This window comes from Macrotis lagotis, chromosome 5 (assembly GCF_037893015.1).
Source record: "Macrotis lagotis isolate mMagLag1 chromosome 5, bilby.v1.9.chrom.fasta, whole genome shotgun sequence".
Taxonomy (NCBI): domain Eukaryota; kingdom Metazoa; phylum Chordata; class Mammalia; order Peramelemorphia; family Peramelidae; genus Macrotis; species Macrotis lagotis.
The window spans coordinates 26,612,261-26,634,289 of record NC_133662.1 but is presented as its reverse complement, the minus strand read 5'-3'; the positions used below and the strand labels follow the sequence as shown (position 1 = coordinate 26,634,289).

At 36.4% G+C, this 22,029-nt stretch overlaps 1 protein-coding gene across 6 annotated transcripts in view; it reads left to right on the top strand.

Annotated features, from left to right (window-relative positions):
* The window catches only part of ADGRF5 (adhesion G protein-coupled receptor F5), a 173,548-nt gene that overhangs the window by 58,772 nt on the left and 92,747 nt on the right, over positions 1-22,029 (top strand). For 4 of the 6 annotated variants that reach the window (XM_074237123.1, XM_074237128.1, XM_074237126.1 and 1 more), the window contains exons 2-3: positions 5,862-5,912; positions 12,549-12,675. In XM_074237123.1, coding sequence (XP_074093224.1) covers positions 5,862-5,912; positions 12,549-12,675 — 178 coding nt within the window. The remainder of the gene's footprint in view (positions 1-5,861; positions 5,913-12,548; positions 12,676-22,029) is intronic. The other 2 variants (XM_074237127.1, XM_074237125.1) reach the window with 1 other exon arrangement.

The window sequence follows — 22,029 nt, the reverse complement described above, 5'->3', positions numbered from 1 at the left end:
GATGGTGTTACCATCCAATCAGTCAGGGAGTTAATCAGTCTATAAGCATTTATTAAATGTCTATTATATGCTGGACACAGTGTTAAGTGCTATGGTTATAAAAAAAGGCAAAAGACCTCCCTCTCTCATCTGTACTCTGATTATAATAACATAGAGTAACTCTCACTCTTGCTCTGAGATTTTCTACAAAGTACTTTTGCATATTTGATTCTCAGAACAATCCTGTGTTTGCAAAGACAGCCATGTTATGGAAAAAGAAATCGACCCTCTTGAGACCACTGACTCTGTGGAGCCTCTAATTATTTTATGCCTCTCTGACTCTTTTCAGAAAATACTTGAATTCTTTGCAAGACACAGTGAAAGAAAAAGGGGGTAAGGGAATAGAGAGACAGAGAAATAGAAGAAAGATAAAGCAGAAGAGGGAAATAATAAAGAAGAGAAAAGAAAGAATAGGAAATGAGGAGAGAGAGAGAGAGAGAGAGAGAGAGAGAGAGAGAGAGAGAGAGAGAGAGAGAGAGAGAGAGAGAGAAAGGGAGGAGAGGATAGTAAGGGGAAAAGGGGGAGAAGTGGTCAGGAGAGAGGAGAGGAGAGGAGAGGAAAGGAAAAAAGAGAAGGAAAAGGGAGAGGAAAACCCAAATTTAACACAATCCATATGAGTCCATATGCTGTTAGTCATTCCCTGAAGCTCTGCTGTGGTACTAGGAGTTGTATTGTACTCATAGGAGTCTTTCTAAACTATGGTGTTCTTGGTTTTCCCAAGTCTAATCCTCCAACCAAAAATAGCTTAGGCAAGAAGACCATTCTACATAAGTAGACCCAAATGATGTACTTTGAGATGTGCCACTGAATAACTTCCAATCTAAAGAAAATCAAAACAAAACAAAATCTCCTTCTGCCAACCTGTGTTTAAAGTTGACATCGAGAGTCACTCCTCAGGGGAAAGAGACTCAAGAAAATTCAAGTTATCCCTACTAAAGGATAACTACATTTACTGGAAAGATAGCAGCCAATCTAAAAATCATTCATTATTAGTACAGATTAATCCATCAGATTAATTATCAGTACCAGAGGTAGAAAAGTGACAAATTGAGTGGGGAGAAGACCTGATTTGCAGTCACAGAGCCTGGATTCAGGTCTTGACTTTGCAACTTTTGTTCTGTCTTACTTTGTAACAGTTCTTTCCCCACTCTAAGATTCCCTGTATTTAATGTACTTGATAACCTCTGACTTCGTTTCCAGATCGAGATCTATGATTCTGTGACCGTTATGACTTCCAAAGTCCTTTTCAGTTTTAACTTTCTATGATTTTTATTCACATTCCTACATAGACTTTTTTTCAGTTTTCTAAAAATAAACTCACACAAAAATGCTCAGTAAAAACTGAAGAGGCATCATGACAATGCAAATAGGGCACTGGACCTTGAATTGGAAAGACTTGGGTTTAATTCTTAATTCAGGTACTTAAGATCTTAACCAGTCACTTAAACTTTTGTGCCTCAGTTTCTCCATCTATAAAATGTGTTTTGGGAGGGAATGTGGGGGTAGGGATATTGATCATGATAGTCTTTAAACTTCCTTCTAGTACTAAATCTATGATTTAATAAAATGGAGTGACTTAAAAAAGAAAAAAATCAGCCCATTCTCTTCATACTTCATTCTAAAGATAGAAACCAGGGACTACCTCATAATGTCATTTAATTTTTTTTCTTTCTCAAGACAAGGTAAAAATAGTTCTGACTTCTTTGGTGGCATTCAGGAAGGGTTTCAGGATATGAAGGAAGTTTTCCTTCCAGTCTAGTCCCTAAGGGTACCATGGAGAACAATTCTCTTCCCCAGTACCATTATATGGGATGACTGAAACTTGGGTTGTTCCCAAACAGAGAATGTTGGAGTTTTTACAACAGGTAGGAAATTGCTAAGTAAAAAAGAGATTCCAGGCCTTTCTCCATTGTTAAAATTAGTTGTGTACTGATGATTTCTTATGAGAGAAAACTACCTAAATAGTCTTGTGCCCATCCCAGTGCTGCCTATACTTCAATATTCATTACTTCCTTCTATGTGCAACCTTGTCTGCTCACTCCATCCCACACAGGTTGGTCCCAGAATATAAATTTGCAGTATGATGCAGTGGAGAAAAAACTGGTTGGTCACAGGGTTAATCCAGAAGATCTGGATTCAAATCCAATCTCTGACACATTTGGACCAAGTGATTCTGGACAAATCACCCAATTTACCAGTATTCTGGGTAACTTTGTAAGATAGCAAATTGTAGAGAAAGAACTGACCTGCACCGATATAGGGAGTTTTCTCCATGGGGAATGCCCTATATCAGTGAAATCACAGGCTAATTCAATCCTTTCTGTATCCATTTTAACACTGGAAGTGATCTGTTAAAACTTGAAGTCAAGAAGTCAAATTTGAATTCTAGCTTAAACACAAACTCTGATCCATCTAGAAAAATCATCTAAATTCTCTAATACATCCTCTTTTCCTCTCCTTCCATCCTTCCTTCCTGCCTGCCTTCCTTCTTTTTTATTATTTTTTCCTTTCTACCTTCCTTTCTTTCCATATTTCAAGCACCTGCTTTGTGCAAGATTCTACAAAACACAATGTGATGGATTAAAAAAAGAAAAAACCAAGCAAACAAAACAAAAAACCCCAGAAAGAACAGAGCTATAAGCCCCAAGAATGTTATAGGAAATAATCTAAGTGCTAAGTGCTTAGCACAGTGCCTGGTATATAATAGGTATTTCATAAATCTTGGCGATTTAACTTGACTTTATCATTGCTGTATCATTCCTGGGTTTTGGAATCCAAATAGGTCAATATACCCTGATGCTGAAAGCTGCATATCTGTCACTGTCAACCATGGAATTGCTCGTTCTCAGCGCCAATATTTGACTTTACTCTCTAATTTCCAGGCCCACTGGGACCAAAAAGGGAGGAGAGAGTTCAAAGTCTAAAGTCAGTGGAGATAATAGTGTTCAGCAAAAGAAGAGGGAGTAGAAAAGTGCTTCTTTCCATCCTTTCCTATTTAAAGATAAATTATGAGAAGTAGCAATAGATAGATAGACAGACAGATAGCTAGATAGATGGGGGGGGCAAACATATAGACAGACAGACAAAAACCAAACAAATGGATAGATGTATAGATAGACTGACAGATAATGGACAAATGGATGAACAGATAGATACATACATAGACAGACAGCAGACAGACAGATAGAGAGAAATAAATGGATTGATAGAAATACAGATAGACAGAGCATTTAAATTAGATGGTACAGGAGTCAGAGTGCATGATCTAGAGTCAGGAAGACCAGTGCTTTAAATGCACACTCAGACCCTTACTGCTAGCCTTGTGATACTGGGGAATTCACTCAATTTCTCTACATCCTCATCTATAAAATGAAGATATTAATAGCACCTACCTACCAAGGTTGTTATCAAATGAGATAATATTTGGGAAGCACTTTGAAAACCTTAAAGATTATATAATATTTTTGATAAGAAGATGATGATGATGAGGATGATGTTGTCAGATTCTGTGCTCAATTCTGGCAAGTCTTCTTCTCTGAAGCAGATTTACATTCTAAAGGAAAAGGTCATAGATAGGTGGTTGCTGGAAAGGAACATACATGGTCAGACGACCACTGGAAAGTGATAGGAAGACAAGAAAAGGCAAGATCTCCACTATCAGAGTTTAAGAACCCAGAGGAAGAATCTAAGGTCCAGTTCTGGGAGGGAGAGGAGGGTGACAGGCTGAGAGCAGGAGCTGTGGTGAACTCTATGGACCTTTTCTCAGAATCTTTTTCTCAAATTTATAATCAAAGGAAATGCTGAATTTCTCTTAGGGAGATGTAAAATTAAAGATATTTGTTGTTTTGTTCCCCCCCCCCCCCCATTCAAGTTGACAGAAACCTCTGAAATCTATCCATACTCCACAATGCTAAGAATTCTCTGATGTAGTGGACAAAAAAGATAGCCTTGGAGCAGGAAGATCTGGGTACTGATTCTGAAAAATACTAATTTTACTAATTACCATAAGAAAGTTGCTTAATCTATCAATACTCTAGGTAGCTCACTAAATTACCAATTTGGTTAATGGGAGGGGAAAGTTGGGCAGTTAGGTGGCACAGTGGATAGAGTGAAGGGCATACAGTCAAGAAGACCTGAGTTCAAATCTTCCTCAGACACTTATTAGGTATGTGACTCTGGACAAATCACTTAACTCTATTTGCCTCAGTTTCCTCATCTGTAAAATGACCTGGAGAAAGAAATGGCAAATCACTCCAGTATCTTTGTCAAGAAAATCCCACAATGGGGTCATGAAAAGTCAAATTTGACTGGAACTGAATAACAACAAAGGGAGAGATGGCATTTCCATTCCAAGACAATGACAGTCACAAGCAATATGAAATATTTATAAATACTTTAAGGGTTATAATAAGTTAAAACAACACTGTATGATAGGTGCTAACTCTACAATGTCCATTTTAAGCTATCATATCTGAGGCTCAAAGAAGAAATAGATCCTGCCCATAGTTTGACAGTTACTAAGTAGAACAGCCAGCCTTTGACTACTTTTTGTTGCTGTGTCTTTTCAGTTCTGTCTACCTCTCTGTCCTTCCATTTGGGGGTTTTCTGGGCAAAGATACTGGAGTGGTTTATCATTTTCTTCTCCAGTTCATTTTAAGATAAGAAAACTGAGGCAAATGGGATTAAATGACTTGTCCAGGATCATGCAGCTAGTAAATGTCTGAGGAAGGTTTGAATTAAGGAAGAAGAGTCTTCTTGACTTCAGATCTAATACTTTATCCCCTATGCCACCTAGTTGCCCATTCTGGTTCCTAGTCCTGGAATCTTTCCACTTCCCTCAGTGTGCCAGAGAAGCTCCAAGATAAAACTCATAATACAGTACTTATCCCTTATCAATGAAGAATCTCAAGGATGTGTTTGTGCCTTCTCACAACTCCATATATTTAAATTAATTGGAATGAAGTTCCTAGTATCATTGATTTCAAGCTAAAAGGAACCTTAGAGGTCAATTAGTTCAGTTCTTTCATTTTACAGATAAGGATCTAAGCCTTAGAAGAGTTAAGTAACTTCTCCAGGGTCATAGAACTAGTAAGTGTGAGAGTCAGGGAAGGTCTTAGGTGAGAATTCTAGCCCACTTATCTTCTTCCTGACACCTTCCCTCCTTTTCAAATCAACTACTCAGTCTTCTGACATGTATGTTCCTTTCCAACAACCACCTATCTGTGACCTTTTCCTTTTAGAAGGTAAATCTGCTTCAGAGAAGAAGACTTGCCAGAATTGAGCACAGAATCTGACATCATCATCATCATCATCGTCTTCTTTTTTTTATCAACTACTCAATTCTCAGTTGATATTAATCTCTTCCAATACATTAACTGATAACTAGGGGTAGATAATGTCAGAGATCTCACAAGCACAGTGTCCGATTCCTATTGAACCCCTCCCAGGTCATAATTGTGTATATATATATATATATATATATATATATATATATATATATATATATATATATATATATATATATATAGGCAAGGCAATGGGGTTAAGTGACTTGCCCAAGTTCACATAGCTAAGTGAATATTAGGTGTCTGAGGCTAAATTTGAACTCAGGTCCTCCTGACTCCAGGACCGGAACTTTATCTATTGGGAATAATTATGTAATTCTTGAAACCTAAAAAGCCATCATATTCCAAAGGAAGACTATCAGAATAATAAGAAGTCAACCAATATTCCTGACATTTTTTCTCTTACTGATCAATGGCTTATGGATTGAGAAATAGATAGGAATTCAGGAATAATCCTCTCTAACCCCTCTTTTTTAGGCATGAGCTATCTGAGACCCAAGAAAAGAAAAGAATTTCTTCAGTAAGGAAGTAAGTGGCAGAAATAATTTGATCCTAGTTACTCTTGATGAGAAGGACATATCTTGATGTACTTTTTAACAGCATGACTGAAATAAATATTGTCTTCCATGTAAATTACTTTGAAGAATAAGCCATGTATTGATGCAGGACTTTCAGTATGTTTGGGGAAATGAGCAACCCTTTGTTTTATATCCATACCAGATGAATAGCCCTTTCTGTATTTACAAAGCAGACACTGGGTGACATGATGAATAGATTCAGGATGTCCCTCTTGAAACATTAACTATATGGCACTGGACAAGTTGCTCTCTTAGCCTCAGTTTCTTCATCTGTAAAATAAGGATATAATAGCACCTATCTCAAGAGTTCTTGTGAGGATCAAATAAGATATTATTTTTAAAACACTTAGATCTCCAAATACAAAAAATGTACTGCTTTTCTTCTTCCCTTCCCATTGTTTCTCAGGAATCCTAGATTCAGAGATCTAAAACTGAAAGGGATCTGGGAGGTCATCAAATTCAACTTTATCATTTAACAAATGCAGAAACTGAGGACTGTAGAAGTGAAGGGGTTTGATTAAGATCACATGGTAATCAGCAGAAGTATTATTTGAATCTAGGTCCTGTGACTTCAGAGCCGAAACTTTTTCCCCATACTGCAATGATGACATATCATCCATCTCTGTGTTCAAGAGCAACTGTGCAAGGCCTGTCCCTAAGTAAATATAGCACCTTCTGTGCCTTGTGACCCAGTAAATATGGGAATTATTATTAAGTGACTCAAGGAACAATAATATTTATCCTCAAAATGTGGTGAGGCAGACCATTCCTGCTCATTCTTCACTTATGATGTCAATATATTCTCCACCTTCCTCTCCTTCCCTTCTTAATTCCCAGACAGGAAAATGAAATCAGAGAAGATAAGGAAGTTACTCAAAGTCACAGACAGACAGGTTCTTAAACCAAGGATGAGAAATCTCATTTCTCTGCTCTGTCTGAGGAATTGTTGGTGCTTTGAGGCTGCTGTGGCTCAGGGTTACCATTTTCCTGTTTATAAAATGGCAAAGGGCTGAAAATTTCAGAAGAGGGTTGTCTTTGAAAAGATCCTTGCCTTTGATAAAAATGTGTCATTTTGATCTGAATAACAGAGTAGTAGGACCACACTGATTTTCCTGACCCCATTTCATTCAAAAGATATATCCTGAGAGCTTTTATGCTCAGAATCAGATAAAGCAGTAGCTTTATCTGGAAGGCATAAAAATCTAAAATAATTATTTTAACACTTGAGTGATTTTTTAAAAAAAGTATTACGTTTATATTTTGTAAAAGACTTTTTTTTACTCAACACTATTAAAACTAAATGGCATAAACAATTATTTAAAATAGGAAGATAAAAGATATTTCTGATCTGCTTCACTTTAGTTGCAATATACTAAGCCAGAAGTCCCCTGAGAAGTAGCCTTGTAGTAACCCCTATCCCTAAATGGATATTCTTTCCTTATAATGGTCCGATGTTGCATGTGTTTCCTCTCATGATATAGCACTCTGGGGTCTTGATGGTTATATGAAGCCAACATTAAGGTGTCCTCCTATAAAGGATTTGAAGAAATGCTTATTATCAGGACATCATTTTGTCCTATTTGCTTCAGGCAACTGAAATTGATGGTAATGGATCTGGAATTGTAGCTATTCATATTTAGAAAGGTTAAGTGACTTGTCCAGAGTCACACAGCTAGAAAGTGTCTGAGACTGGATTTGAACTCAGAAAGATGAGTCTTCTTGACCCCAGGCTCAGTACTCTATATACTTAACCAACTAGTTGCCCATTACTAGCACACCCCTATATCTGAGCAAATATTGAAACATTTATTCTCTAGTATGTTAGAAGTTTTTTTCATGTATTGATTGCACTAGAAGAAATCTGATATCTCATCCAGTTCCAAGCTTCTATGATTCTATGAATATACCCTGGTCCACCAAATATATGCTGACTTCAATGGCTATCACCTGCTCCCGTACTCTCTGCAAGACAACAGATAATTCCCCTGACCCCAACACTGACCTCCCCTTAAATAATTTTCTCATTAAAATCCTGATTGGGAGAAAGCTGTCATGAGGCATCTCTGGTCCACAGCTTCTTTCTTTCCATTCTATTCCCCTGTGATGACATAAGGACAGTGAAACCTCTATTAACTAGAATACTTAATACTGGCTAGTTGGAAGCTTGTGAACTGAAATTGGTGTAGTGGAAAGTGTACTGATCTTGGAGTCAAAAGATCTAGGCTTGAGTTCTGACTTTACTACTTGCTAGGATGTTGCTTGATTTCTTGGGTCTCAGTGTATACCCCTGTAAAACATAAAAAATCATTCATTATCTCACTTGGTTGCTGGGAGAATATCAAAGGAGATAATAAATATGAAAGGACTTCATAACCATGAAGTTATGTTTTTGAATGAGAAATATTTTTCATTTTAATTCTTGTTTTAAAAATCAAAATTTAAAATAATTAGTTCACTTTCCTGTCTATATGAATACAATACACTGAACATCATAGAATCATTGTTTGATGAATGAGTCATAATTCTGATCTGCTTCACTTTAGTTGCAGACTGGTAGAGAAGAATTAGAGAAGAAATTCAGGGGAGTGACTACTTTGGCTGAAACATCAAATGTAGATATTACCAAGTGAGATATTAGCCAAGTAAAACATGGATATGGAAGAATTTATTTAATGCAGAAGCTATGTTGATCAAAGAACTTTTATGGATAGTTCCTGAAAAAGAAAGAGGTCATGAAAAGTTATAATTCAGAATTTTTTATTATCCTAAGTTCATAGGTTTGAGCCACTTATGTACCTCTTTGGAAGATTTCTATAAATGTGTCCCCATTCTCTTCAACAGATAATGAGTTGCATTAATGAGAGTATGACCCAAGGTTATTATTAATTTCTTGGCTATTAAACTCATATGGAATGGAATGCCCCTGTTATATACATACATATATATATATATATATATATATATATATAAACATGTAATATTGATTCTTTTGCCTTATTTCTAAGTAGAGAGTAATGTTTAAAATTTAAGTATGTCATCATTCTGAGGGATAGGTTTGTCTAAATGGAAGCACATTGGTGGGACTTGAAAGCTAACAACAGGAGTAGGGAGAATGATATTTCCCCATAACAGAGTTATTCATCAGAGGATCCTGGTAATCACTCAATGGTGATTCTTCTCTAAGAACCTAATCCTGCTACTTGAAAGGTTAGAGAATCAACCCAGAGAGTGAGTAGTTATGAGTATTGAGTAGTAATGAGTAATCCAAAAGCTGATTGAGAGAAACACACATCTCTATAGTGTGACTTGCCATCCTTATGCACCTATCACATAAAGTAGAAATTAAATAAATGTCTTTAATGATAGATTATTTTAAGAGAGATTTATGAATTCTTGCTAAGTCTAGTTGATTCTCTATTTTTGCAGTTGCTTCAGTCCTCTCTTTTCAAGTCTTTCATTACTCTTCCTGATCCCTCCCCCTCAGAAATCATTACTTACACTAACTTGAGAAGTTGGAAGCCACTAACCTCTTCTCTCCTCCAAAGCCAAATCCTCTTGCCATTATCACCATTCCCCTCTTTTACTATAGTCTCTGATGAAATGGTGGCCTTTTCCCTCAATAAGACCAATTCCCCTAGCTATACCCCAATCCCTTATTCTCTCATCTCTGACAGCTTGCCCCATAATTATATCTCTTCCCTAATCTTCACTCTTCCCTTCTCTACTGTTTCATTTCTTGCCACATACAAACAGATCTAAGTTTCCACAATCTTTAAAAATTTCTCACTTGTGGGGGGGCTAGATGGCACAATGGATAGAGCACTGGCCTTGGAGTCAAGAGTACCTGAGTTCAAATCTGACTTCAGACACTTAATAATTAACTAGCTGTGTGGCCTTGAGCAAGCCACTTCAACCCATTGCCTTGCAAGATCTAAAAAAATTGCTCCCTTGACTGTCTCATTCCTTCAAATTTCCATCTTCTTTCTTTTCCCCTTTGTAATAATAATCAAGCCAGCATGGTAAAGTAACAAGAATTCTGGGTCAAAAATCAAGTGGCCTGTGTTCAAATTTCAGCTCTGTTATTCAATAACCTTTGAAACACCTTTGGCATTTCATTTAACTGTTCTGTGCTTTAATTTCCTTATCTATAAAATAGGTTGGCTTACAACCTATTAAAGCTGCTTCTAACTACCTACTAACTGGGAACACTTAGGGAAAAAAGTTTTTTGTTCTACTCACCTCCATTTTCTCTCCTCCCCATAATATCTTAGTCTTTTGACCTCCTTACTCACCTGAAACAGCTCTTTCTAAAGTTAACATTGATCTCTACTTTGGCAAATGTGATGCTCTTTTCTCATTTCCCATCATTGTTAGTCTCACTGTAAAATTTGATATTTTTACCTTTGATTTTGATATTTGATGTTGGGAACTTCTTAAATTCTCTCTCCCTTCTGGATCTTCTTTTTCAATTTTGCTTTTGTTGTCATTTGTCCTTCTTTCTAGAAGAGGACCATTAACATTGTGAGGGTAATGTCTTAATTTGCCTGGGAATTGGATTTAAGTAAGGCAGAGCTGTTCAAAGTCATTAGCTTCACCCTCTCTTCCAGAGTCATCAAAGTCCAGTGGCAAGACAAAATTTAAGAAGACTGACAATGGCCATAGTGGGTGACTGAGCACTAGTTTTCAGTCTTCTTTGCTTGGTTATCATCTGTATCCCACTCTCTAATGATGGGTATACTATGAATCTCTATTGTCCCACTTTACTCCTCTTTCTACAATCTCTTGTTTAATGACCTCATTAGCAACTTTAAGTTCATCAATCATATTTACAGAGGTGCAGATCTATTTACTGAGCCCTTGTCTTTTTCATGAACTCTAGGACCACCTCACCAACTGATTTTTGGACATTTAAAACTGGCTACCCAGCAGCTATCTTAAATTCAACATATCCAAAATAGTACTCATTATCTATCCTCAAAATATCACCTCTCTTCCAGACTTCTTTGTCTGCAATAGGCAAAAGACAATTGTTGTACACGCTTAGATGTGTGCTTATTATTTCATCTGATAAAATACAAGCTTAGAATTCAGGAGAGATTGTTTCATTTTTGTCTTCATATTCCCAGCACCTGGCATAATGTCTGGTCATATAGTCAGGATTTCATAGAAACTTATTGATTGATTAACTTGTCTAGTAAAAGAAGTCTGGGAGTTTAAGAAATTGATATTGAGCATTTTTTTGTTGATTAATCATTTTTGAGTCATGTCTGACCCCTTTCAGAATTTTCTTGGCAAAGATAGCAGAGTGGTTTGCATTTTCCTTCTCCAGCTCATTTTACAGATGAGGAAACTGAGAGAAACAGACTTAAGTGCTTTGCCCAGGCTTACAATCTGAGGCCAGATTTAAACTTAAATCTTCCTGACTCCAGGAATTTATGTGGCTTTAAGATCTTAAGATTTTAAGATTTTTATTTCAGTCATTCTAACGTTTCATTACATAAATTAATCAATTTTGAGTCGAGAATCATCAAGTTTTTCCTATATACAAGTCTAACCACCTCCTGAATACTGTAGTGGTAAGTACATTAATGATGCTGAGTCATGGTATAATCTTTTGTTCCATAGATTTTTTGGGGAGAAAGTAGTTCACAACAGAGCAGCATTTCAGCTGTAATCTACCACTCTATCTACTGCCACAAAACTACCCCAATACTAAGCAATAGGAGGTATTAAAATGTTGGGGTGAGGTCAGCTTACCCCTATGTTCAAATCTCTCTTTTGGTGGTAAATCAGAAGTTTGAGATAGTTCCCCATTCCTGGCAGGGACTCATTTCAAATTATGCAGATTGATTTGTCATAATAGAGTAGCCCAAGTTGAAGGACTGAAAAAAATTTTCTTTTAAATTGCTACCCTAACCTCCTGATTCATTTCCAGGCAGAATCGTCCCAAAGGACTCAAGGGAAAGAAAATTGAATTCTAACAAAGAAGCAAACATTATGTTATCACTTTTTAGATGCAACAGAGATTAATCTAACCACAAAAATCTGTTCCTACCAACAAGCATTGCAAAGAGTGGCCAAAAATCATTAGACTTCCAAAAAAAAGATGAAATTGGTTTCCAAAACTATCCTAATATTACTGTCTTTTAGCATGTAATAATGGAAAGCAATTTGGTTTTGGGATCAGAGAATAGGTTTCAATGCCATGGTAGCTTCTTACTATACATATGACATTGGGCAAGTCATTTCCACCTCATGTGTCAAATTCTCATTTGAGGCTTGAGTTAATTTTTTTGACTCTTCATCTCATCTATATATGATTATATCCTGTACCCCCATCTTCTGCAGCTTCTTCCTCCATTCTCAAATGTTCTACTTTTCTCTTTTTTATCATATGAATTTACCCAGGCAAGAATCTTAAAAGCCTAGAGAGATATGATTTTTTTGGAGATTTTTCTTTTTCCATCCCACTTGAAGAAGTCCTATTGTTCCTTTTCAAATAGGATTTATTAATTTTTTCCATGCTATAAATAAATACCAAGTTTATCAACCTACTGCTCTACAAATCATGTTATTCCCATTTCAGGTCATACAACAAATCTAAAAACATGAATTCCCCAGGGAGATCAGTCTTCTGTTTTTTGTTCCTGATTGTGACCTACTCTTCTCAAGTTGCACTGAACTTGAATCTTGGATCCACTCTCCATTCTTTGGTGAGTAAGCCTAACCTTAGTTATTCCCCTCCCTTGTTTTTGCCTGTTTTTCTGGGAACTTCATATATTACAAATTTTCTCTTTTGAAAGTTTCAAAGGTACCAAGGTGGCATTGGGAGAGTAGTTTGTTGCTCTTAGGAGGAAAGGTTAAGAAAAGGGGAAAGTGATATAGGCACATTAGATGGGATATTGTTAAGAGTGTTTTAATAGCAACAAACGAAAAATAGAACACATTCCACACACTGAGTAAAGTGGTCACTATAAACTTAACTCACCAAGAGCAAAAAGAAAACAGAACTAAGGACAAATTTACAGATACCTACTCTATGTTAGTCAGGGTATGGACCCAGGAGGTATTTCCAAACCTCTATTCAATTGTTAGTACCTCATACTTGGGAAATTCATGCTGGAGATTTGGGACATTTCTTTTTTTTTTTTAGGTTTTTTTTTTTTTTTTTGCAAGGCAAACAGGGTTCAGTGGCTTGCCCAAGGCAACACGGCTAGGTAATTATTAAGTGTCTGAGACTGGATTTGAACCCAGGTACTCCTGACTCCAGGGCCGGTGCTTTATCCACTATGCCACCTAGCCGCTCCTGATTTGGACATTTCTAAAGAAGGTGCTAAGTCAGAGTCCATTAGAATTACAAAGAAACTTGGCAATCTGTTCAGATTCATGTCTGACTACTTATGACAATCCTAATATATTGCCAGTCTGCAGAACTTTTACTCCCAAAGGTCTTTACTCCTTTAAAACCTAAAATCTTTCGATAGAAAAATAAGCTCTTTAAGACTAGGGATTATGTTTTATTTTTCCCTTAGTATCTTAAACACCATCATAATACTTTTTACTTCAATTAGTTGACTAATATCCAATTCAACCACTGGATAAATTCTGGGATATTATTAGGTGTTTTTAATATTTGATAAATTTGATTCAGTCAATTATGTGATTCATCCCAGCATTTCTTAATGCTGATTGAATGGGATGGGCTCAAAACAAATTGAATAAAATTGAATTGAAACTTGTTTCAAAATCACTGTTCAAAGTCTGAAGTTACCTTTCAGTTCACATCATGCTGGTGGGGCAGGGTTAAGAGGAAGGAGGAATGTCTTCTCTATGGGTAATATGTGGTCATCTAATCTTTGTTGAAGACCTCCAGTGAGGTCTATCAATCAATCACTAAACGTTTATTACAGATCTGTGCTAAGTGCTTCCTCCTGAGACAACTTATTCCCCTTTAAGATATTCTGATTTTCATTTCCTCCATGATGCCTTGCCTTTATCTCAACAATCAGTGGTGATCCCTCCTCCTTCTACAAACTTCTCGTCCTTCTTTTTCAATGTTTTCATCTCATAATCAATTGTATTATAACTATTTGTGCATGAGTCTCATAAGCTTTTTGAGGACAGGGACTGTGTTCATTTTTTATCTTCACTATTAAAGTGGTAAGCAGTATTGTCTTACATAAATTAGGATTATGATAAAAGTCTATTGAATAGAAATAAAAGTACTTCTCCTCTGCCCTTAACCCACTTTCCCTACCCTTATTTCAGTCATCACCTACCCTTATTTCAGTCATCACTCCCTAAGCTAATAGGAGCCTCTCTGTTGAGACATCTATGTTACAGAGTCAGTTCTAGAACCCAAAATGTCTCCCAATCTAATGCACATTCTAATATTTCTCATGTTCATGAAAAAATCAAATACAAATATCTGTATTAAAAATCAGGCAGCATAGTAATCAAAAAATGAAAAAATATATAAGATTTAGACTTGTATATGGGGAAAATTTGATGATTCTAGACTCAAAATTGATTATTTTATGAAACTTTAGAGCTTAAAATCTTAAAAACTTTAGAGCAATATTCTTAGCTACAGCTTATAGAGGCAGTCCAGTTTAATAACTACAGAGAGATAGTCTTAGAGGCAGGAAGACTTGATAAAAAAGGAAAAAAAAAAAAGATAAGTCCAGAAGAGTTGAATAACCTGCCTGAGGTCATGCATTGCCAAAGGAAGAGCAGGGATTTGAACTCACTTCCTAGGTTTTCAAGGCATTTAGATTCTAAATAAACAAGCTGGGGTTGGAGTGAAAAACAGATATAGTATGACATTATAGAATTGTGAGACATAAGAGACTATCTGATAATAGTTGACATTAAGGGTTTGAAAGTGCTTTATTTCATTTGATTATCATTTGATTATTATTCCTTTTGAGGCAGGGCTAATTAGTTTCTCAGTCAGGATTTGAACTCAGTCTTAAAGTCTACTATTATGCTGACTGACTCTCGAGACCTACCACCAGACTAAGATAATGTATCCCTCTTAAAATTAGTCTAGGGTTATCTAGTTTTAGAAAACCCACCTGTTATGCCTGTTAAAATTCTACTTTAAGCAACTTTCAGGTTAAAATTACATTTTTATGATTATGTCAGCTACAAAATTTTTACATGGCCTTCTTATGTCAGTTGGACAAACAATATGGGCCTTGATGTACAATTTATAAATGAGTGTTGTGTTTTTTCAGGGCTTTACACTTGAAATGCTGCTCTATTGTGAACTACTTTTCCCCCCAAAATCTATGGGACAAAAGATACCATGACTCAGCATTATTAATGTACTTACCATTACAGTATTCAGGAGGTGGTATCTTTGCACTCATTGTTGACTGTAAATTAGGAATAAAGACTTAGTCATAGTCAGTTAGAGCTCCTTGGAGGACATCTAGTCCAACCTCTCCAGCTGCTCTTTATTATAGAGAGCGAAAAGATTCAAAGAAGGGTGTAGTGATCAAGGTCTTTGAACAAGGTCAAGTGGCAAAATGGTGACTTGAATTTTGTTCAACAGGCTCTGAATCTAAGGACTCTTTCTATCATTCCATTCTTGGGTTGAATATTTAAAAATGTATTTATTTTATTTTATTTATTTAAGGCAATGGGGTTAAGTGACTTGCCCAAGGTCACACAGCTAGGCAATTATTAAGTGTCTGAGACTGACTTTGAGCTCAGGTCCTCCTGACTCCAGGACCAGTGCTCAACCCACTGTGCCACCTAGATGCCCCTAAAATTGTATTTTTAAAGAGCTGTAAAATGCATCTTAAAATTCATGACTTTAAATCAACATTCTAGAAGTCTTTCCTCAATATCTCCTTATATCACAAGTATACTAGATGACCCTTCAGGACCTGTTTAACAGTGAAGAATTTACAAAAAGACATATTTAATTCAAAAGATATAATCATAAATATACAAATCTATTCTTCTAATTCATAGGAAGCATAATCTTCCTTCACCCTTGTATCACCTCAGTCTCTGAAAAGAGGAGATTAGGTTCCTTAGTTTAGCTCAATCTTGCCAATTTTAAGATGCAGAGAAGATAATCAAAGGCCGCTCCTCACACATGTGATGGGGGATATAGGGATTTCATATTGGAACTGGGCATGCTCAAAAGGCTCCTCAATGGCCCTCCATGAAAAAAATATCATACTGAGAAACCCTAGTTATACCATTCTACATCTTTCTTAACACACTTTGTACTTTTTTTCACTCATGCATTTTCAATGATGATGTCCTTCAAGTGTTTCTTCAAAGTTCCTTATTTGTTGCATTGCTGTTGTTACTGTTCAGTACTTTTTCAATCATTCCTGACTCTTTATGAACCCATTTAGATTTCTCTTGGCAAATATACTAAAGTGATTGCCACTTACTTCTCTAACTCATTTTACCCACAACTAATCAGTATTGGGGACCAGATCTGAAATCAGGAAAATGAATCTTTCTGATTCTAGGTTCCATACTCTGTTCACAGTATCACCTAGTTGCCCTCTATTCCTTGTATACTGCAGGCTGTCCTTATCAATTATGCACTTATTCATTATCATACCAAGAATATTTATTTATTTTCACTTCCATGGAGACTGGAATATTCTATTTTCCATGACCAAATAATTAAAAACATGGGCTTTTTTGTGGGAGAAATTTAAGAAGGCATTTAAAGATCTTTGTTGTTTCTCAAGGGAAATCCTGTCAGCTTTCCTACTTTTTAATTAAAGGACCAACTTAACAAAATGAAAAACTTATAGTTTAATGAATCTCTACATTACACAGGGCATAGATCCTGGAAGTTGGGACAATAATATTGCTTTTGAGATAAAGGTACAGGTCAAATTCTTAAGTAAAAATTTACTTAATATTTGATCTCCAAGCAATTAAAAAGAAATCCAATAACTTTACAAATATTATTTTACTCTTCCTTTTAGTATACCCTGACTGAACAAGATAATTAGTGATTCATTTATATTTTAAACATGTAAACAAAGTTATGGAAGGCTTTAGTGACTCACCCAGTCAGTCACCTGTACAGGCAGAAATAGAATTCTTGAATCTCAAAATGGTGCCTCCCCATAAGACCATTTCCTTTTCCAAATGAGAAAAAGGGAATAGTCTAATGAGTTAAATGAGAAATTTCATAAATCAGGAGACTGCTCAGTATGATTTGGAATTTTCATGATCTATGTTCTAATTCCAGCATCTAATGTGACTTTAAGTCCCTCAATCTCTCTAAATCTTATTATACTATCTTAATGTGTAAGTTGATTTTAAAAATACTTACTACTTTCAGTGTTATTAGAGAGATAAATTAGAATCTGGATAGAAGGTACTATGTAAAAAATACTGTTTCCATATGCAGTTCCATTGCCTTTAAGTATGGCTAGGTAGTTACTCAGAGTATAATATATGAGCATGTCACCAGGAGGCTTTTCATGGTCTGGGTTATAAAATTTCAATTAATTGTCTTCATGAGCATGAGACTTATACCACCTAGTCTACTCAGTTTTTCTCATTTTGGTTCCACTCTGGATTCCTGTCTAATTTAAAAGTATGATAATAATTCATAATTTATCAAATGGTTCAAACCCTTATTCTAACATGATTTTTATACTTTGTCTGAACTTTACAGTTACTCATTAAAGTATAAATGTGGATATTTACTAAGAAAAAATCAAAATCAGCAAACTGTTGTTTTTTAAAAAGAATGATGAAAGTAGTGTAGCTCTGCCAAACTCTGTACCCTCTTCTTGGATATGATGCATTGCTTTGTTATTCTTACTGGGAATAAGTAGAGGAGAATTTCTAAGTATCCATGGCAGATCAAAGTCCAAGTAAAAGGAGAATTCAACACATTGCCCTCTGCTCTTATAAGGACTGCTCTTTATGCCTTGCTGCCATTCTGACATTAGATATCTCAGTCAGCTGCCTCGGGGAACATAGACGCAGTACCTTTCTCTGCTTCTCCTTATAGGTCTCAAAGTGGTTCTCTGGTTGACCCAAACTCAAACATATGAGGAGATGCCCTAATTCAGTGTCTTCCTGGGCTAGCCACCTTTTTACATAATTATTGTCCACAAAGATGATCACTTTGGGAAGGCATGCTGCTAGTTGGAACTCCTAAGAGAACAAGAACAAAGTCTCCTGAAAGATAGGAATATTATCCCAAGAGGTTGAAAGACATCAAGTAATTTCATCATCTTTTTAAAAAATCTCTCCCAGAAAAATATTGTTACCATTTTTCTTCCATTTACTGTAATTCCCTAAGGCTACTCAGCTCCACAACCCCATCTCTTTATGGCTTCTGTAGCCTGATCAAGCAAGCAAGAATTTATTAAGTATGAATCAGCTAATATACAAGCATAGGAGATACAAAATAAAGTTTCTGTCCTCAAGTTTATATAACAAAATATAAATGAAACACTTACTTGAAACTTGAGAGAGGGAAGTTAGGTAGGGTAGAGCACTGGGTTTGGAATCACAAAGACATTAGACACTTACTACCTATGTGCTCCTGAACAAATCACTTAACTCTGTTTGTCTTGGTTCCTCATCATAAAATGAGCTGGTGAAAAAATGACAAGCCATTTCTGTATTTTTTTTCAAGAAAACCCCAAATGAGGTCATGAAAAGTCTGATAAAACTAAATAAGAGAAGGTATCATATAAGATACTATATTTGTAAATGTAAACAATGTACAAATGCAAAATAAAGAAAAGAGAGATATATAGTCTCACAAACAGCTTTTAGTTTTAGGGGTTTTTTTTGCAAAGCAGTGGGGTTAAGTGACTTGACCAAGGTCACACACCTAGGTAATTATTAAGTATCTGAGGCCTAATTAAAAGTGGACTAACTGCCTTCTGGAATCATCCCTACTTAGTGTCTTTTAGTGTCTGTGCTTTTTAGAAATTCCTTCATTGCAGGGGCACCATCCCAAAGACTTTCATTGCACACCAAAAGGAGACATCTATTCTTAATTGTGGAATGTCAAGCTCACTTCATGAGGTCTCTAGAACATTGGACACCATGAAAAATTATGAAATGTGAAAAAAATTGTCTTCGGCATCTTTCTTGCTCATTGTCCAATATTCCTCCTTTAGTGTTTTTACCATCTTGTCTATATGTCACCCTTACCCAAATATACTTTTTTCCTGTTCTCAAGGCAATTCATCATCTACAATAAGTTCTCTCTGATGCTTAATACTGCTTCTCTGTCCAAACTCTCCACAGGAAGAACTTCCTTTCTTAATAGAATGCCCTAGAAGGCATTGCTTTAGTACCAAACAGTGCCTATTACATAGTAGAACTTGATGGGAAAAGCACTGGTTTTGAATGAGAGAATGTAAGTTCCCATTCTGCTTCTATTATGTTCTACCTGTGTGACCTTGGTCAAGTCATTTTTATCTAAGACTTAGTTTTCCTCACCCTTAAAATGAGATTGACATGCTCCCTTCTGACTCTAAACTATGATGATATGAACTGAAACATATTTTCCTGACTCTGCATTTTATTCCCCTGCATTCCTCAGATTTTACTTATCTTTGTAGTTCTTTGTCCCAGTCTTTCAAAATCACAATTAACTGCTATGATCAACTAAAAAGATTTTGGCTCCTAGGAATTACAATAATTCAACATGGAATGGGCTACTTTCCTATGGTTATTTGCTCACTGTTATTGGAGGGATCCAAGGTCATTGTTAAAAGGGGGGAGAAGGGAACAAGCATTTATAAACTCTGCCAGACATGTGCTCTGCCCTTTACAGATATTCACAAAACCCGGAACATAGGTGCTTCTTTTTTGGTATTTTACAGTTGAAAAACTGAGACAGCTAGCAGTTATAACTTTCAGAGTTACACTGATTATATGTGGCTTGGACTGAATTTGAACTCATGTCTTCCTGATACTAGAAAGGGCTCATCCAATGTGCTACCTTGCTTTGCACAAGGATTGGAGTAGACCACCTATTCTGTGCCTTTCTAGTTCTTAAAATTCTATAATTCTATTCTACAAATAAGTTAAGAATGTCCTAGAGGCAACTGTCTCTGTCTCTTTCTTTGTCTCTGTCTCTGTCTGTTTCTCTGATTGTCTTTCTGTCTCTGTCTCTCTAGAGAGAGAGGATGACATCAAAAGTTGATTATCAGGAAGCAGCATTCCTTCATGATGTCTCTAGTCTCTATCCTAAAGGGCAACAACTATTGCCCTGCCTCCATTCCTGACTGGGAAGGGGAGACAGAGACAGAGAGACACAGAGAGACATAAAGAGAAAGAGATGTAGAGAGGCAGAGAAACAAGAGACAGAGAGACAGAGTGACATAGACAAAGAGAGAAAAAGAGATGAAGAGAGGCAGAGAAAGAGATTGGAGAGAGGTAAAGAGAGAGAGAGATGAATGAAATGTGAATTTCAAACCAGATGAAGCAGGTACCATAGCAGGTGTGAGGATAAAAAAGGAGGATATTTGGAAGGCAATAGAGTTTTTGATGGAACCCACTGAATCACTTGTTGGAGGGTGTCCCTGTCCACTGCATTTCAGGGGCTTTTCTCCTTGCCCTCATTACTTTTGTCCCCCTACGATTCATAGAAGCCATAGTGTCCAATAGGTGGGACATTTCCAGGAATTGAAGACCTTGTCTCTTCCAGCTGATAATCTACCATCAGGAAATCCCCACCCCTATGCTGGACATTGTCACTTGAGATAGTCATCTAGTCCAATCTACATGAGACATGTGAAGGGAAACCTGGGTTGAAGGCACAATTTTTTGGCTGCAGTCCATGCACCAAACAGTATCATGAGCTCACCAGCTAGGAATGGTATGTCCCTGTATGCTGTGTTCAAAAACACCAGGGACAAGTTGTTGATGTGTCCCACTAGAAGGATAAGCATCCCAATTCCCAGTGTACTGTACTGATATCCCATGTTATCCTCAGGCTACCAGGAGTTGTATTAGACACATCATATCATGGCAGGTCATTCTAAACAACTAATTTATACTGAAGAGCAACTACCATTCCCATCCTAGTTCCCATTTCTTTTACCAGTGCCCATGAAGTTCCATCTGACTCCCTGGCACAGTTCTGGCTAGTGAAGAACTTCTGTTTTCTTGGCATTCATTATTAAGTCAAAATTAACACCAGTGCCAGAAAATTGATCCATACTTTGTTGTAGTTCAGTCTGAGAAGCTGAGAACAAATAGTCATTCAGTCTCTCTGCTTAAATTCATTCGAAGATAGGGACATCACTTCCTGAAGCAGCCTGCATTCTATTTTTGGATATTTCTAATGATTAGGAAGTTAGAGCCGTCCAAAATGGAAAGGACTGCCTCTAATGCTTATGGGTGATCACATTGTCTAACTCTTCTCCATGTTCTTATGTAAAGATAACATCAACCTGCATATCAGTCCATGACCCTTTATACAGCATATTACAAGTATTAGACACTGGAGATAGAAAGATAAGAGCAAAACTGCCTGACTTTAAGGAGTTAATATTCTACTGAGGAAGGGGCAGGGAATACCAGTAAAAAGATAAATATACAATATAATTTGAGAAGGAAGAAAATGCTAATAAGTAGGAAGATCAGGCAAAGCTTCCTTCCTTTCATAAGCTGAACCTTGACAAAAATTAGAGTTGAGAAATGGAGAACATTACAAGAGTAAAGAGTAGCCTGTGTGAAAACATGAAGGCAAGAGATCAATTATTATACATAAAGACTAGCAATTAGGTCAGTTTGCCTGAAATGTAGAATGTGTGAATAGGAAGTGTTATAAAATAAACTTGAGAAAGTAGACCAGAAGCAGATTGTGAATGACTTTATATGCTAAACTGAAGAGTTTGTATTTTATTCTAGAGGCAATAGGGAGCCATTGAAGTTCCTTGAGCCAGTCAGGTACATGGTCTGATGAGTTTTAGGAAGATTTTCTGGTAGGTGTGTGAAGTATATAGATCATAGCTCTGCTTCTCTAGTTATTCCCCTTAACTGGAATGTCACTTTTTTCTGCAGCTTTTGAAATTGGATTTATATTTCAGCCT